Source organism: Salvelinus alpinus, chromosome 29 (genome assembly GCF_045679555.1).
Source record: "Salvelinus alpinus chromosome 29, SLU_Salpinus.1, whole genome shotgun sequence".
Taxonomy (NCBI): Eukaryota; Metazoa; Chordata; class Actinopteri; order Salmoniformes; family Salmonidae; genus Salvelinus; species Salvelinus alpinus.
This window is the reverse complement of record NC_092114.1, coordinates 46,574,419-46,592,172: the sequence shown is the minus strand read 5'-3', so window position 1 is coordinate 46,592,172 and position 17,754 is coordinate 46,574,419. Positions and strand designations below refer to the sequence as shown.

At 40.8% G+C, this 17,754-nt stretch overlaps 1 protein-coding gene across 1 annotated transcript in view; it reads right to left on the bottom strand.

The window, feature by feature from the left end:
- Positions 1-3,076: 3,076 nt before the first annotated feature.
- LOC139558832 (sodium/hydrogen exchanger 3-like) overlaps positions 3,077-17,754 on the bottom strand; it is a 75,844-nt gene continuing 61,166 nt past the window's right edge. Inside the window, exons 7-16 of the mRNA XM_071374332.1 lie at positions 13,874-14,076; positions 13,635-13,724; positions 11,644-11,714; positions 11,365-11,494; positions 10,904-11,055; positions 5,543-5,663; positions 5,267-5,440; positions 5,105-5,159; positions 4,228-4,308; positions 3,077-4,087 (exon numbers count right to left, since the gene is read on the bottom strand). Of these exons, the coding sequence (XP_071230433.1) occupies positions 3,780-4,087; positions 4,228-4,308; positions 5,105-5,159; positions 5,267-5,440; positions 5,543-5,663; positions 10,904-11,055; positions 11,365-11,494; positions 11,644-11,714; positions 13,635-13,724; positions 13,874-14,076 (1,385 nt within the window). The 3' untranslated portion in view covers positions 3,077-3,779. The remainder of the gene's footprint in view (positions 4,088-4,227; positions 4,309-5,104; positions 5,160-5,266; positions 5,441-5,542; positions 5,664-10,903; positions 11,056-11,364; positions 11,495-11,643; positions 11,715-13,634; positions 13,725-13,873; positions 14,077-17,754) is intronic.

The window sequence follows — 17,754 nt, the reverse complement described above, 5'->3', positions numbered from 1 at the left end:
ATAAAAAAATCCCACTTCCTGGATGGATTTTTCTCAGGTTTTTGCCTACCATATCAGTTCTGTTATACTCACAGACAGTTTAGGAAACTTTAGAGTGTTTTCTATCCAAATCTACCAATTATATGCATATCCTAGTTTCTGGGCCTGAGTAACATGCCGTTTACTTTGGGCACGCTTTTCATCCGGATGTCAAAATACTGTCCCCTACCCTAGAGAATTTAACACAGTGTCCAAAGAAGGGCCAGATATATACAGAATGGTGTCGTCTGCGGAGAGGTGGATCAGGTAATCACCCGCAGCAAGAGCGACATCATTGATATACAGAGAAAAGAGTCAGCCCGAGAATTAAACCCTGTGGTACCCCCATAGAGACTGCCAGAGGTCTGGACAACAGGCCCTCTGTAAAGGGATGCGTAACTGGTGGCAGGGAAGTCAGACACAGGAGAGCAGAACTAGGTAGTAGCCGGAGCAGTTTAATACAAAGGCCAACGGCATAAAAATACAACAGAATATGGGTAAAAAAACTCGACGCGCACCTGTAAACATGTGCACTTACAACAAACAATTCCAAAACAAAGACATGGGGGGAACACAGGGTTAAATACACAACAATAAATGCGGGAAATGGAAACCAGGTATGTAGGAAAACAAGACAAAACAAAAGGAAAATGAAAAGTGGATCGACGATGGCTAGAAGACCGGTGACGCCGATCCCCGAACACCGCCCGAACAAGGAGAGGAAACGACTTCGGTGGAACCCTCAGAGTTCAGTGGGTCAAATCGATCTGCTATTGAGTATGCCGATTAGAATACGGTGATTGTCGAAAGCCTTTGCCAGGTCGATGAAGACGGCTGCACAGTACTGTCTTTTATCGATGGCGGTTATGATATAGTTTAGTACCTTGAACGTGGTGGAGGTGCACCCGTGACCAGCTCGGAAACGGATTGCACAGCGGAGAAGGTACGGTGCGATTCAAAATGGTCAGTGATCTGTTTATTAACTTGGCTTTCGAAGACTTGAGAGGCAGGGCAGGATGGATATAGGTCTATAACAGTTTGGGTATAGAGTATCACCTCCTTTGAAGAGAGGGATGACCGCAGCAGCTTTCCAATCTTTAGGGATCTCGGACAATACGAAAGAGAGGTTGAACAGACTGGTAATAGGGGTTGCAAAAATGGTGCCGGATAGTTTTAGAAATAGAGGGTCCAGATTGTCTAGCCCAGCTGATTTGTACGGGTCCAGGTTTTGCAACCCTTTAGGAACATCTGCAATCTGGATTTGGTTGAAGGAGAAGCTGGGGAGGCTCGGGCAAGTAGCTGCGGGGGGGGGGGACAGAGCTGTTGGCCGGGTTGGGGTAGCCAGGAGGAAAGCATGGCCAGCCGTAGAGAAAAGCTTATGGGAATTTTCAATTATCATGGATTTATCGGTGGTGACTGTTACCTAGCCTCAGAGCAGTGGGCAGCTGGGAGGAGGTGCTCTTGTTCTCCATGGACTTTACAGTGTCTCAAAACTTTTTGGAGTTAGAGCTACAGGATGCAAATTTCTGTTTGAAAAAGCTAGCCTTTGCTTTCCTGACTGACTGCGTATTGGTTCTGTCTATATAAGGTCCCACAGTTGACAGTGCATGTCAGAGCAAAAACCAAGCAATGAGGTCGAAGGAATTGTCTGTAGAGCTCTGAGACAGGGTCAGATCTGGGGAAATGTACCAAAACATTGCTGCAGCATTGAAGGTCTCCCCTCCATAATTCTTAAATGGAAGAAGTTTGGAGCCACCAAGACCGTCCTAGAGCTGGGCGCCCGGCCAAACTGAGCAATCGGAGGAGAAGGGCCTTGGTCAGGGAGCTCTGACAGTGCTCCAGAGTTGCTCTGTGGAGATGGGAGAACCTTCCAGAAGGACTACCATCTCTGCAGCACTCCACCAATCAGGCCTTGATGGTAGAGTGGCCAGACGGAAGCCACTCCTCAGTAAAAGGCACATGACAGCCCGCTTGGAGTTTGCCAAAAGGCACCTAAATGACTCTCAGACCATGAGAAAAAGATTCTCTGGTCTGATGAAACCCAGATTGAACTATTTTGCCTGAATGCCAAGCGTCACGTCTGGAAGAAACCAGGCACCACTCATCATCTGGCCAATACCATCCCGACGGTAAAGCATGTAGGTGGCAGCATCATGCTGTGGGGATGTTTTTCAGCGGCAGGGACTGGGAGACTAGTCAGGATCGAGGGATAGATTCTTAAAGAAAAACTGTTCCAGAGTGCTCAGGACCTCAGACTGGGGCAAAGGTTCACATTCCAACAGGTCAACGACGTCAAGCACATAGCCAAGACAATGCAGGAATGGTTTTGGGACAAGTCTCTGAATGTCCTTGAATGGCCCAGCCAGAGCCCGGACTTGAATCCGATCGAACATCTGGAGAGACCTGAAAATAGCTGTGTGGCGACGCTCCCCAACCTGACAGAGCTTGAGAGGATATGCAGAGAAAAATGGGAGAAACTCCACAAATACAGGTATGCCAAGCTTGTAGCATCATATTGTAGCTTCAACAAAGTACTGAGTAAAGGGTCTGAATACTTACGTAAATGTGATTTGTTTTTTATTTTTAATAAATGTTGTAACATTCTAAAAATCAGTTTTTGCTATGTCATTATAGGATATTGTGCGTCGATTGATGAGGGTTAAACACTATTTAATCAATTTTAGATTAAGGCTGTAACGTAACAAAATGTGGAAAAAGTGAAGGGGTCTGAATACTCTCCGAATGTCTTAATCTTTCCAAAATATAGACTCTTAGCTTTTATTTGATCCTTTGAACTTCACATTAGTGTTCATGGGGCTTTTCACATGGAAATGCCCTACTGTTGATATTATTCAAAAAGAAATCAACACCCTTACGAAAAAAATATATTTACAGTAACAGAGACACAAAGCTAGTCATTGTGGAACACCTGGCTATTATGAATGACACCATTGTAAGTGAATGATTGTTGCAGCCCCTCACCATCTGTGAATGTCTCACCTGAACATTATTCTGCTTAGATTAGTGTAATACAAAAGGTGAACAAACTGATACAAGATACAGGTGGCCAATACACTTTATTGGTGAATAAATAGTGGCTACAAGTCTCTCAAACAAACTGAAAAAAAACGCACACAAAGCAATTAAGACATAATTTTAATCAATAAAATTGCAATAGGCCTAAAAAGGCCTAACATTTCTAAATCTGCAATATACATTTAGATGATTTTCTCACATTAAGGGCTGAGGTGGTGTGGCCACAAAAAGGACAGTCTGAATCCATGCATAAACTTGCTTGTTTGGTGTCATTCAATGGACTTAAATACGGTGAGTGTGGTTACACTTTCTGTTACTGTCGGTCAACATTGGATCTAAGTGAGTTGTTTAAGGGATTGGTTTTGTCAGGTAAACTGAGTCCATGGATTTGGACGGCAAGGTCACATGTCCAATTATTCTTATTTGGTGTTGGTCTCATGATCTCCCTGTCTTTAGATGGAGTTGCATACAGTGCAGTCCCCTTTAAAAAACCTAACCTACAATTAAACACATACAGAAGAATTCAGTAAATTGTGCAATTCCCAAAGCCTTATTTGGAGAGCACAAGGGTGACAACCTGGATTGTTTTGTCTGGGTATACAGGACTATGATTAAACAACTGAACAGAACAAAAAACAAGTCTGATGTCTGCAGTTTGATCTTTGGCAACTGGGGTCAGAACCTGGACCCAGGGTTAGGGGTCAAGAGGTCAGTTTGTGGAAGGGCTACTTGTGGGTTCCCTGATCCTGTCCGTCTTGTGGGGGAGGTGGTGGTGGGAGCTCAGAGATGCCCTCCTGTGTGGCAGGGGAGTCAGCCAGCAGGAAGGAGTCATTGGAATGGGTACTGAGGCGCAGCGGAGCCAGGCGCCGGAGGTTGCTCGGTGTCCAGGGCAGTCTCAGCTGAGCCCTCTGAGAAGGGACCACGGTGCTGCTGTCCACCTCGGCTTCAGCCAGCCATGAAGGAATCTGCTGCATTGGTGGCATGGGGTCCATGGTGTCCATCTCCGCCATGAAAGCTGGGTTGACGATTCCAGCTAGACCAGGAGAGAGATTTAAATTAATTGGAAATTAATTATTGTTGTTTCGTGACTGAAGTGTTTTAGTGTCTGATTTAGACATGTTTAACTTGGTTGATTTAATTCATTTTGAGTTGATGTGAAGAAGACTCTCTTACCTCCTCTATAGGCTCTCATAGGGAATGAACCGCCAGCAGCCTCGCAACCAGAGGCACTGTCTCCTTCAGAAAACTCAAAATCTGTAGGCAGAGAGAAACAGTCAATCAGAAAACAATTACATGATGTTGTTTACTTATGCACAGGTATCTAAACCAAAATGGCAGAAAGCAAATGTAAGCAGCCTTGTCCTCTTCTTTTGTGTCATACATTTTTATGTCATTGGTGTTACTGGCTTGAAAATCACTCCAAAGATACTGTATACAAGGACCTTGAGCATTCCCTCCAGTGGCAAACTGTTATCAGGGGAGGGGCTTATATTAAAGAAAAGTATTAGCTAATCACACCCATTTAATATGTTATAAAATTGAGGATTCCATTGATACATTTAACCATTGTGAAATGTCTAGCTAGTTAGCTAGTGGCGTTTCAACTGGTGACGTTACTCGAGACAAAGTAGTTGTTTTCCTTGCTTGGCTCGAGCCCAGGTTGGGGCAATCGAGGGACGGAAGCAATCATTTTACATAAATACAAAGTGTCATTGGTGTTACTCAATTTAAAATAAGGGAAATTACATTGTTTGCAAAATTGTTATCCATTTCATTTTAGTAAATTATTACTTGAGAATATGTACCATCCATTTATGAAAACCCTCAAATACCTAAAACGTGTCATTGGTGTTACTACTCCTACTGGTGGCAAAATGTTATCATAATGGTACAAATTATTAAAAGGCATTAAGCTGCCGTATTAGTTGATTTAGAATAGGTACCCCCCCAAAAATCTAGAAAAACACCACCATAGTTTAAGAACGACCCTTGACCTCAACCTTCTCATATAATGCAAAAGAGAAGTGAAAAGCAAAGAGCAAAGAAGTACCTTCATCCCCATAAGCATGGCTTTTACTGTTATCCGTGGATTTTCCATTTGGCATCTAAAAATGACAGAGTCAAATACACAACATACATATTATCACATTGCCTCCAAGAGGATGGTTATGAAGACAAGGGGGAAGGAGGAAAAAGTGCAGTCTTCCCTGACCTTTTGTGGCTGGTCTTTCTTTAAATGCTTGCTTATCTTCTTGGGTGGAGCGACACCCATTTTGGCTGACTTGAATGACTCTAGACGGCTCCTCATGGTTCTCTGGAAGATCTCTTGCACCTCATGCTCGTCCTCGTTGACTTCGAGCTGCTTCCGACTGTACTTGTGTCTGTGCTGTTAGATGATGGAAGGAGAGCAAGAGAAGAGGGTAAAAAATAGTGTTTTTTAGCGCCCCTGGGATTTTTTAGGATCTAATTGTCTTTGACTAAGCAATACCTGTTTCCTGCCTTTGTACAAGTGCTGCTGCAGTAGATGGTGTGCGTCAAAGTCCTCTGACTCCCTCATCTTCAGGTCCTGCTCATGCATGTCCAGGCAGACAGAGGGCACACTGTCCCGTCTGGAAGGGAAGAAAAAGCATCTTAAGTCTAAATTCATCATTTGAACCCTCGTAGGAGCATCGTTATATCTCCAAGCTGTTTCCAAAAAGCATTGTTTAATAAAGTTGCACTTTATTGGAGATAATATATGACAATTACTTGAAACAATTGAACATTATGAAACACCGAAGATAGCAGGCCTGGTCTTCATAGCAATTTTGAAAAGGCGTTTGATAAAGTACGACTACAATTTACATGTAAATGCCTGGATTACTTTAATTTTGGTGAATCTCTTATACAATGGGTTAAAGGTATGTACAGCAACCCCAGATGTAAAATAGTAAATAATGGTTACTTCTCAGAAAGTATTGAGCTTTTAAGAGGAGTAAAACAAGGCTGTCTTTTGTCTCCATAATTATTTATTATGGCCATTGAAATGCTAGCTATTAAAATGAGATCCAACAAAAACATCAAGTGGTTAGAAATCCAGGGGATAAAAACAAAAGTGTCAATGTATGCCGATGACTCTAGCTTTTTTCTATATCCCTGCACAGTTTCATTGAAGATCTTGATCACTTTTCTAAGCTCTCTGGATTAAAACCTAATTCCGACAAGTGTACCATATTACGTATTGGATCGTTACAAAATACAGTGTTTACACTACCTTGTAGTTTACCAATAAAATGGGCGGATGTTGAAGTAGACATACTTGGTATTCACATCTCAAAAAATATATAAAAACATTAAATGAATTTACCACAATTATAAGCAAAAATAGATACGATTCTGCAACCATGGAGAGGTAAATACTTGTCTATTTATGGAAAAAAAATCACATTGATTAACTCTTTGTTCCTATCACAGTTTACTAACTTACTAATGGCACTGCCTACTCCAGATGACTCGTTTTTAAAAATCATATGAGCAAAAAATATTTCATTTTATTTGGAATGCTAAGCCAGACCAAATTAAACATGCCTATTGATATAATGAATGTGAGTTTGGGGGGCTAAAATGATTAAATATTAAAGCTTCACTCATACATAAGTTATACTAAAACACAAAATGGTTCTCTAGTAGATCATTAAGAAAGGTTAAAAAAAAATGCCTTTTTTGCCTTCATACAGATTACAACTTCTCATTTCCGACTAATTGAAAATGAAATTTTGTTTAAATATCGCACTTTCTTAAACAAGCCATACAAAGCTGGTTCCAATTTCAGTTTTATCCTCCAGAAAAGATAGAACAAATATTACAACAAATGTTATGGTTAAACTCAAATATACTGATTCATAAAAATAAAAAATCTTTATGGAAAAAAAGCAATTTTTTAAAATGTTATATTTATTAGTGATGTTATGAATAGAAACGGAAGAGTTATGTCACATATGCAGTTATCAAAAATATATGGGAGTATCTGCTCAATCTGAATTTTCAACCAACTGATTGCATCACTACCAGACAAATGGAGGAGGAAAGTGGAAAAGGGAGAAGGTAGGGAACTTGTTTGCCTGCCATATATTAAAGATACAAATTCGCTGAAAGGAACTGGCAAAAATAGAAAAATAGACTTTCATTTGGGGACAAAAATGTTGACAGCTGCGCCATACAGGTTGCAAAATAAATGGGAAGAGATTTTCGATGTACCAATTCCATGACATTTGGTTTATGAACTGGTACAAAAAACTGCACTTGATTCAACACTTAGAGTTTTTCAATTTAATTTATGATATAAAATTCTTGCTACCAACAGAATGCTATATACAGTGGGGCAAAAAAAGTATTTAGTCAGCCACCAATTGTGCAAGTTCTCCCACTTAAAAAGATGAGAGAGGCCTGTAATTTACATCATAGGTACACCTCAACTATGACAGACAAAATGGGGGGAAAAAATCCAGAAAATCACATTGTAGGATTTTTAATGAATTTATTTGCAAATTATGGTGGAAAATAAGTATTTGGTCAATAACAAAAGTTTATCTCAATACTTTGTTATATACCCTTTGTTGGCAACGACAGAGGTCAAACGTTTTCTGTAAGTCTTCACAAGGTTTTCACACACTGTTGCTGGTATTTTGGCCCATTCCTCCATGCAGATCTCCTCTAGAGCAGTGATGTTTTGGGGCTGTTGCTGGGCAACACGGACTTTCAACTCCCTCCAAAGATTTTCTATGGGGTTGAGATCTGGAGACTGGCTAGGCCACTCCAGGACCTTGAAATGCTTCTTACGAAGCCACTCCTTCGTTGCCCGGGCGGTGTGTTTGGGATCATTGTCATGCTGAAAGACCCAGCCACATTTCATCTTCAATGGCCTTGCTGATGGAAGGAGGTTTTCACTCAAAATCTCACGATACATGGCCCCATTCATTCTTTCCTTTACACGGATCAGTCGTCCTGGTCCCTTTGCAGAAAAACAGCCCCAAAGCATGATGTTTCCACCCACATGCTTCACAGTAGGTATGGTGTTCTTTGGATGCAACTCAGCATTCTTTGTCCTCCAAACACGACGAGTTGAGTTTTTACCAAAAAGTTATATTTTGGTTTCATCTGACCATATGACATTCTCCCAATCTTCTTCTGGATCATCCAAATGCTCTCTAGCAAACTTCAGACAGGCCTGGACATGTACTGGCTTAAGCAGGGGGACACGTCTGGCACTGCAGGATTTGAGTCCCTGGTGGCGTAATGTGTTACTGATGGTAGGCTTTGTTACTTTGGTCCCAGCTCTCTGCAGGTCATTTACTAGGTCCCCCCGTGTGGTTCTGGGATTTTTGCTCACCGTTCTTGTGATCATTTTGACCCCACGGGGTGAGATCTTGCGTGGAGCCCCAGATCGAGATTATCAGTGGTCTTGTATGTCTTCCATTTCCTAATAATTACTCCCACAGCTGATTTCTTCAAACCAAGCTGCTTACCTATTGCAGATTCAGTCTTCCCAGCCTGGTGCAGGTCTACAATTTTGTTTCTGGTGTCCTTTGACAGCTCTTTGGTCTTGGCCATAGTGGAGTTTGGAGTGTGACTGTTTGAGGTTGTGGACAGGTGTCTTTTATACTGATAACAAGTTCAAACAGGTGCCATTAATACAGGTAACGAGTGGAGGACAGAGGAGCCTCTTAAAGAAGAAGTTACAGGTCTGTGAGAGCCAGAAATCTTGCTTGTTTGTAGGTGACCAAATACTTATTTTCCACCATAATTTGCAAATAAATTCATTAAAAATCCTACAATGTGATTTTCTGGATTTTTTTTCTCATTTTGTCTGTCATAGTTGAAGTGTACCTATGATGAAAATTGCAGGCCTCTCTCATCTTTTTAAGTGGGAGAACTTGCACAATTGGTGGCTGACTAAATACTTTTTTGCCCCACTGTATATGGGGCATACAACAATCTCAGCTCTGTAGATTTTGCTGCGAAGAGACAGAATCAATAGATCATTTATTTTGGCATTGCCCCCTATGTAGCTTTATTCTGGTCACAGGTTCAGGAATGGTTAAAAAATCACAACATGCACTTAAAATTAACCTTACAAATAGCAGTGTTGGGTGATTTGGAAAGCCATAATCAGTCAATAAATAATATAATAATACTCATAGGAAAGGTTTTCATCTCGGTTTTCATCGGTTTTCATCAGTAACAAACTATAATTTTGGTAAGTCACTTAGGACTTACTTTATCCATGCAACAATTGTTTACAGACATATTATTTCACTTATAATTCACTGTATCACAATTCCAGTGGGTCAGAAGTTGACATACTTGACTGTGCCTTTAAACAGCTTGGAAAATTCCAGAAAATTATGTCAAGGCTTTAGAAGCTTCTGATAGGCTAATTGACATCATTTGAGTCAACTGGAGGTGTACCTGTGGATGTATTTCAAGGCCTACTTTCAAACTCAGTGCCTCTTTGCTTGACATCATGGGAAAATCCAAAGAATTTGTCGACCTCCACAAGTCGGGTTTATCTTTGGGAGCAATTTCCAAACGCCTGAAGGTACCACGTTCATCTGTACAAACAATAATACGCAAGTACAAACACCATGGGACCACGCAGCCGTCATACCGCTCAGGAAGGAGATGCGTTCTGTCTCCTAGAGATGAACGTACTTTGGTGCGAAAAGTGCAAATTAATCCCAGAACAACAGCAAAGGACCTTGTGAAGATGCTAGAAGAAATAGGTACAAAAGTGTCTATATCCACAGTAAAACGAGTCCTATACCGACATTACCTGAAAGGCCACTCAGCAAGGAAGAAGACACTGCTCCAAAACCGCCATATAAAAGCCAGACTACGGTTTGCAACTGTACATGGGGACAAAGATTGTACTTTTTGGAGAAATGTTCTCTGGTCTGATGAAACAAAAATAGAACTGTTTGATCATAATGACCATTGTTATGTTTGGAGGAAAAAGGGGGAGGCTTGTGCACGGGGGTGGCAGCATCATGTTGTGGGGGTGCTTTGCAGCAGGAGGGACTGGTGCACTTCAAAAAATAGATGGCATCATGGGGAAGGAAAATGATGTGGATACAGTGAAGCAACATCTCAAGTCATCAGTCAGGAAGTTAAACCTTGGTCGCAAGTGGGTCTTCCGAATGGACAATGACACCAAGCACCCCCCCCCCCGCTATGAAAGGTTGTTCTAAGGAGGGATTGCGTTATACACGCCTAAATCTCCATTCCTATGGTCCCGTTCCCAGCCCTGCCAGTCTTTCTGGCATCACGTATAGCAGCATTTAGCTGCAGGTGGGCGTACATCGCCTACAACCAGTGACCAAGCAGATAGTTTGCGCCATTGGAAAGCATGGAAATTAGTTCTCTATTTAATATTGCTTCACTTAGCCATTACATCTGCAAAACGGGTGAGTAAGCTGCACACACTATCAGTTTCAGTGCCTGTACTTTGCCTCAGGGTTGTCCAAGGTTGCTTTAAACTAAACCTGTGTTTGTGCCTAAAGGTAGCAGTGCTTGCTATAGCCTCTTTTTAGAGCTGTTGGCCATGTCAAACGTCCTTCCATCCAATATACTTTCTACGTTAAAATTGCCAGAACACTCTGAGATAACAATTTTTTTTTTTGCTGGAGTGGAGACCCCCAACAGGGTTTAAGTTTACATTTCCGCCATCCCAAGTTAATGATGCATGTGTTTTAGACATGCATAAGGTAGCATCCCAAATGGCCCCCTATTCCCTATAGTGCATTACTTTTCACCTCGCACTATGGAATATGGTGCTATTGGGATGCAGACTATGTCAGGAAATGTTGCTTACAAAATGGAGGAGACTGGAACATGATCTGGTCCCATATTTTCTGTCATGATGTAAGGCCTCATCTCTGACAAATCGTCACCAAACTTCTTATTGAAATCCACATCGGCCTTGCTTTCATTACGTACGAACGCCAATGAGCCTCTGCGTTCTCCCTATGATAATGGGATACAAATTCTTCGTCAAATCAAAGTTTATTGGTCACGTACACAGTATAGCAGATGTAGCAGCGCATGCAGTGAAATGCTTGTGTTATTAGCTCCTGATAGATCTAATAACACAACCATTTCACTGCACCCGCTGCAACATCTGCTATACACATCTTTCATGGTCTGCCATCCAATTGTTCTATTTGTTGTAATGTTACAGTAAATCAGTGATCCTGGAGGTTAATCTATTGTGCAGCATTGTAACTACAGTATTAAGTTGTCATGGCTTTCCCTGACCTTGTGAGTCGTTCTTACCTCGTTCACATAGCTTGTGGCATCCTTGATGTTGAGCTTGTGGAAAATGTTGAATATGGGGTCACAAGACTTCCTGGCAATGGGTGTCATCAAGAGCCAGTACAACCACCTCTCCTCAAAGTTATTCCACCTTAGAAGGATACGAGAAGAGAGTAAAAAAACTATTTCGTGCTAACTTTAGTCTTTGAAGGTATGGTATGTAATACATTTATTTAAATAATACTTATATGATAATAATAACTTATTGAAGTTGATAATATGATGTTAGTGTCCACATACTTGTCTCTCATGTAGTTATCTCCTATTTGTCCAGAAATGTCCTCTATGGCGACAAGCATGTGGTCAAAGGTCTGAAAAAGTATTTATTTTGTAAAGATTATATTTCAATTTACCAATTTCAACACTTTTAGATGAACTGGTTGATGCTTTATAAAAGAAGGGTTTAGCTACTGACACTCAGCCCTTGATGAACAACCTTCATCTTCCAGAACCTTCCGCCTCTGTACACCTATCCCTCTTGCCACTAACTGCTGTCAAGTTATTTTTGACATGTGCATTACTGGACACAGGTTCCACAGTGACCCTTAACGAACTGGGGCTTAACCTTGATCACGGTAACTGGAGAAAGAGCTCCTATACTGCGACGCTGTGAAGTCTTGATACAGGTGGGTGACTGAGGCTGAGGCAAAGCTTGACTTCCAGACAAATATCATTATGTTCCAACATGATAAACCCATCCCCCTTTTCAGTGAGTCTGCCTTTCCCAGTACGAGCAAACCAACCGTGCCAACCGACAAGCCCTAGCCTTCAGTGGGAAGCCCCCTTTGCAGAGTGCATGTTTCCCCTATCCAATGATAGCCACCACCATGGAGCCCCATGAGGAACTACAGTCCCCGCCTACACCAGTTCTACAGACGGCAAGTGTCACCACAGACGCAGAATCAGCAGCAGTCGCCACTGTCAAAGCCATGTGGGAGCGACAACAAGTCTGGGACCTACTTTACACATTCCGGCACAGCTTTCCTGTCACCCTTAATGATGTAGATCGAACCCACTTGGTTCAGCACACCATTGACACAGGCAACACACCCCCCATCTGCCAATGCGCCAGATGGATGCCATATGCCTGTAAAGCCACAGCGGATGAGCTCATAGAACAGATAGCATCTACTGACACCAACGAACCTTGATAAGCCTCCTCGTAGTCATGGTCTCCAAAAAGGATGGAACCTATAGGTTCTCTGCTGACTATCGGCAACTTAGTGACAAGATGGTGAAAGACACCTATCCACTACCTCGGAGAGACAGATGCCTTGATTATGTCGATGGCTCAGCTTGGTTCTCCTCCCTGGATTTACGGAGCGGATACTGGCAGGTACCTCTGGCACCCGAAGACAAACCAAAGACATTGTTAATGGAGTAGGTTCTCAAAGGTGTGCTCGGAACAATGTTTGGTGTATTTCAATGACCTACTGGTGCGTGGGACAAGGTTCGAGACCGTGTTGGAAAACGTTAAGGAAGTTCTGGGCTGAATCCAAAGAGCTGGGCTGAGTGAATTTTCATGCAGAAAGAGGTTACCTTCCTCGGGCGCAGAGTCAGCCAGGCAGGCGTCATGACAAAGCCAGACAAAGTAGTTTTTTCTGATATCCAAATGGCAGTCAATACTCTCTTTGAGTGGGGGATGGACCAACAGACAGCCTGAAGCAGGCTTTGTGTCAGGACCCTGACGCAAATGAGCTGGTATCCAGGTAAAATACTTGGGGTTGCATTAGAAGGTTGGACTAATTACATTTTCTTTGTTTATATATATATATTTGTTGTATGATGTGTCACCACTCTTTCCTAGAGACCTCTTTGGCTAGCTGTTCTTAGGAGGGAGCTATTTGATTCGAAAGCAGAGTATGCATTCTCATGCCAATTACCACCAGCTTGTTATCCTATAACAGTATTATACCATGAGTGCGCTATCTCACACTGTTTCATCACGAGTGTACTAGCTTACAAGGATATATCATCACGAGTGTGCTTTATTTAAAGTCCACATTAATCTTGCCCTGCTACTAATTTATTTGTGTTCTCCTCTTAATAAACCTTGGAACTTCGGAACTCTGTTTATGTCATTCATTTGACAGACCTGTGATTGAAAAAGTTTGTAGTACAGTTTACAAAAAGTAGAAACATTACTTTGGGGATTTATTAGAGAGATATAAGGTTTGTTGTCTGATTCTTTGGGATTGATGAACAACAAAGACTTCTGATCAGATAGTTACCCTATTCTGTATTTTTTCAGCTAGTGTGCGTTCTGTCTGTGCTGCTCTCTTCACTTTCAGCCAGGTGACCAGTGGTTTCATGGTTATTCCCTGCAACAAATAAGGAGAAAATATAGTAAACCGGTAGCAAATTAACACATACCAGTCTGTTCACGTCAAGACATATAGTTTATGAAAGAAAACTACAAATGGTAAAATATGTATGGACTGAAGTTTGGCATTTAAATGAGCTATTTTACCTGCAACATGACAGTGAAGTACACCACTATGAGGGTGGTGCTGACCATCAGTGTCTTCTCCTTGTACTTATTCTCGTCCAGCAGGAGCACAAGGCCATAGGCTACGGCCCCTCGTAGGCCACCGTAGCCCATCACTAGTTGATCAATAAAGTCCAAGGGAACCAGTCGGTACTGGTTCAGAATCCAGGTCAGTAAAAAGACCCCTGTGATATAAATACACACAGAGATAGTCAGTATTTCTGTTACATGTACAGTGCCTAGTGAAAGTCTACACTCCCCCCCCTTGCAGAGTCTTCACATTTTGCTGCCATAAAATTACATCTAAAAAGGGATTAAATTATAGTTTTTCATACAGATCTATACAACCTACTTCACATTTTCAAAGTTAAATAAAATGATACGTATTTTTTCTAAATAAAAAATAATAAAAAATCAAGACGTCTTGATTGCGTATGTCTTCACACCTCAGAGTTATGCCACGTTCACATGCTATCAGAGTTATCGGAAGCTCCTAGTTCCCAGTGGGAAATGAAGGACCCTCCCAATTGGAATTACAAGTGGTAAACTCAATAGAAAATGTTGTTACCAGGTTTGCCGAGTTGTGATGTTTGACCTTTTCAACTAAAAGATAACATACATTTTTTGACAATGACAACCTTATCAATAGGGATAATGTAGCTACTCTGACCATATTGTCAATGTTAAAGAGATTCTCTGGTACTTTTGTTTACTTTTCAGCCAGTAGTTCTGAAAGTAGCACTCACAAGCCAAAAGTTATCCCCAAAAATCGCGGACTGCGCCACATATGTCCAGATATGTGCACCACATCATTTCTCTTTCACTCACTCTGCTGTGATGTGACTATTGCTAGCTGTCACTCAGTGACAGCTAGCAAGAGTTACTGGCGAAGGGCTAAAGCTCATTCGTTGAACTTGAACTCCCCCCCCACGTGGGGGAAAATCTAAGGAAAATGGCACAGCAAAGCTTCCAGAAAAACTGAAGCTTTCAAACTAGGGATTTCAAGGCTAATTGAGGTCCGAACAACATTTATGTTCTGGAGAAGGTATAAAAGATCGGTGAAGAATCCAGCTACGAACTGGTCCGTTGGTTAAATTTTGTGAAACTCATGGGAGACAATACGGCCACATTTCCTTAAAGCTGTTTATATAATATATTACATCTAATTGTAATATATTACATCTAATTGTTGTATAAGATGAATGAGTGAGGATGATACTGTTTGTGAAATTGTGTAATGTGATTTTGGACTGTTTAATGAAGGAAACTCCAATTCCCTTTGGAGTTTAACTAAATCAGAGGACCGCCCATGAGCACAGTTATGGTCTTGCGTCCTGGGACAGGCCCTTTTCTGCTCTTCCAAATAAAACCCCCACCCGGGCTTTCTATCACCAGACCAGCTTACCTCGATAACGAGAGGGCCAAGGTTTGAGAGGAGACCATAAACCTGAGTATAAGCTAAGGTTCGAGTAGATGGCTGAATCTTTTAACCATACCACGTGGTTGAACTCTTAGACTATCGATACCGACAGAATAAGAATAAGTCTTTGATATTAATTACTAGTCTGCAGCTAGGAATTTGGTATCATTGAACGCGAAGACCGACAACCGGCGAAACATCTATTCTATAACGACATGAATGAATGTCACTCTGAACTATCCATTCTAACCACGACAGAGAGAGGGCGGACAAACTCTCCAACAGAAACAAACTTTTCAACAGAGATCCCGACGACACACTGAGCGTAAATATATATATATTGATTGCAATTATTCCCGAATGAGTGAGCGTTCATGTGCAAAGGATTAGCATTTCAATTGTTATAATTATCAACTTTGTAGTGTCTCATCTCAGTTGACGACCCCTTCCGTTTGTGTCCACCAAGTAGCGATACCGGTTTATCCCACTAGGGAAACTCCGTTATCATTTCCTTGTAACTATCTACTGTTTGTTTATGCATTTCTGTGAATTACTTAGTTAGTAAATAAATGATTTAAGACAATTGATGTATGGATGACTCATAGTGAAGACTGGGTTTGTGCAGATAACCAACAATTGACGATGTTTGGAATGAGACTAATATGAGGTAAATAATAATTCATTAATTCGAAGACTAAGTGATCAGATATTCAAATATCTGAAAGTTATATTAGGAAAATTATAACTTTATAATCTGAATATTTTCCTTGGTGCCCAGACTTCCTAGTTAATTACAGTTACATGATTAATCAGTTTAATCGCGTAATAATAATTACAGAGAGTTATTTGATAAAGATTAATCTTCAGCTTAATGATGCCAAAGACACGACATATATATCCCATTGTGAAATACTGAACGAGTATTTGAAATATAGAACTCAAAGTTATTTACATAATCCTGGTTTTCTGATATTTTCAGTGAGTGGGAGAGCTCTTTTATGCAGGGTGAAGGCACACCCTTTTTGATGTTCTCCCGGTCTGTTTCCACCATACATTTGTGATTTGGTTCTTCAAGTTATGGGAATTCCGAAACAAAATCCTATTGTGAAATATTTCACTTATAACCCCAGTTCTCTGTTATTATGTAAATAACCTAGAATTTCACTATGGTAGCCTAGTTGCTGGATTGCATTCCCGAGCTGACAAGGTAAAACTCTTTCATTCTGCCCCTGAGCAAGGCAGTTAACTCACTGTTCCCCAGATGCTGAAGATGTGGACGTCGATTAAGGCAGCCCTCCGCACCTCTCTGATTCAGAGGGGTTGGGTTAAATGCAACAGACACATTTCAGTTGAATGCATTCAGTTGTACAACTGACTAGGTATCCCGCCTTTATCCATGTGTAGTATTGGACCCAAACCCGCAGTTTTTAATCCGTTTTTAAAAAGTTACTATACATTTTCTTTGCTGTGTTGTCTTGCAGCATTACTTAACGACCTTGTTGCAAACAGAATGGATGATTTGGAGTGGATTATTTTACACAGGCAAGTAATGTGGAGTGAATGTAATGTTGTTGATCATTTTCAAATATTGTGATGGCAGCATCATGTTATGGCCATGATTGACACTGGCAGGGACTTGGGAGTTTGTCAGGATCAAATAAAATATGAAAGGAGTAAAGTTAAAGGAGAATACTACAGTTTACTACAGAATATTATAGTACTTACTATAGAATTCTGTACTAACAGTAATATACTCTAGACGACTATACTCTACACTGTAGTATCCCTCGATTGTGTAGTGCTTACTATAGGATCGTATAGTATACTGTAGAATACTATACTCCACAATGTAGTATCCCTTGCTCAAGTGTAGTACTTACTATACTAATGTGAAAACACTACAGTGAATAATAGTATAGTATAGTAATTTCATGTGGGGTGTGTAGACTTTCACTAGCGACAGTATTTCAAATATGTATTCTATTAATTTTGAATAACTTTGTAACAAGATACTTTCGAGAGCTGTAATTTGCATTTAAAAAATTCTAAATACTTTTCCATACCATTTTTTTTATAGCAGTTCACAATTTTGTTGTCCCCTTCACAATTTTGTGATCCCTTTTACCGTGCATTGGTATTAGAAGTCTGATTGCACTGGTGTGATGAGAGCATCAGCTAAATTACCAAAATGTAAATGTTCAAATGAACACTCGCAAAGCATGCTCGTTATTATTCTATTTAACTACTGCCCCGAAATGAGACCAATAATAATATCCAGTGTGCTTTACTATTGTAAATGTTTTTATGAATATTTTGGTCATTTAGCAGACTCTCTTATCCATAGCAACTAACAGTCTTCATCAAATAAAGTTGTAAAAAAACAACACACATCAAAGTCATAGCAAGTAAAATGATTATCGTTACTGAGAAAATTGTTGTAGTT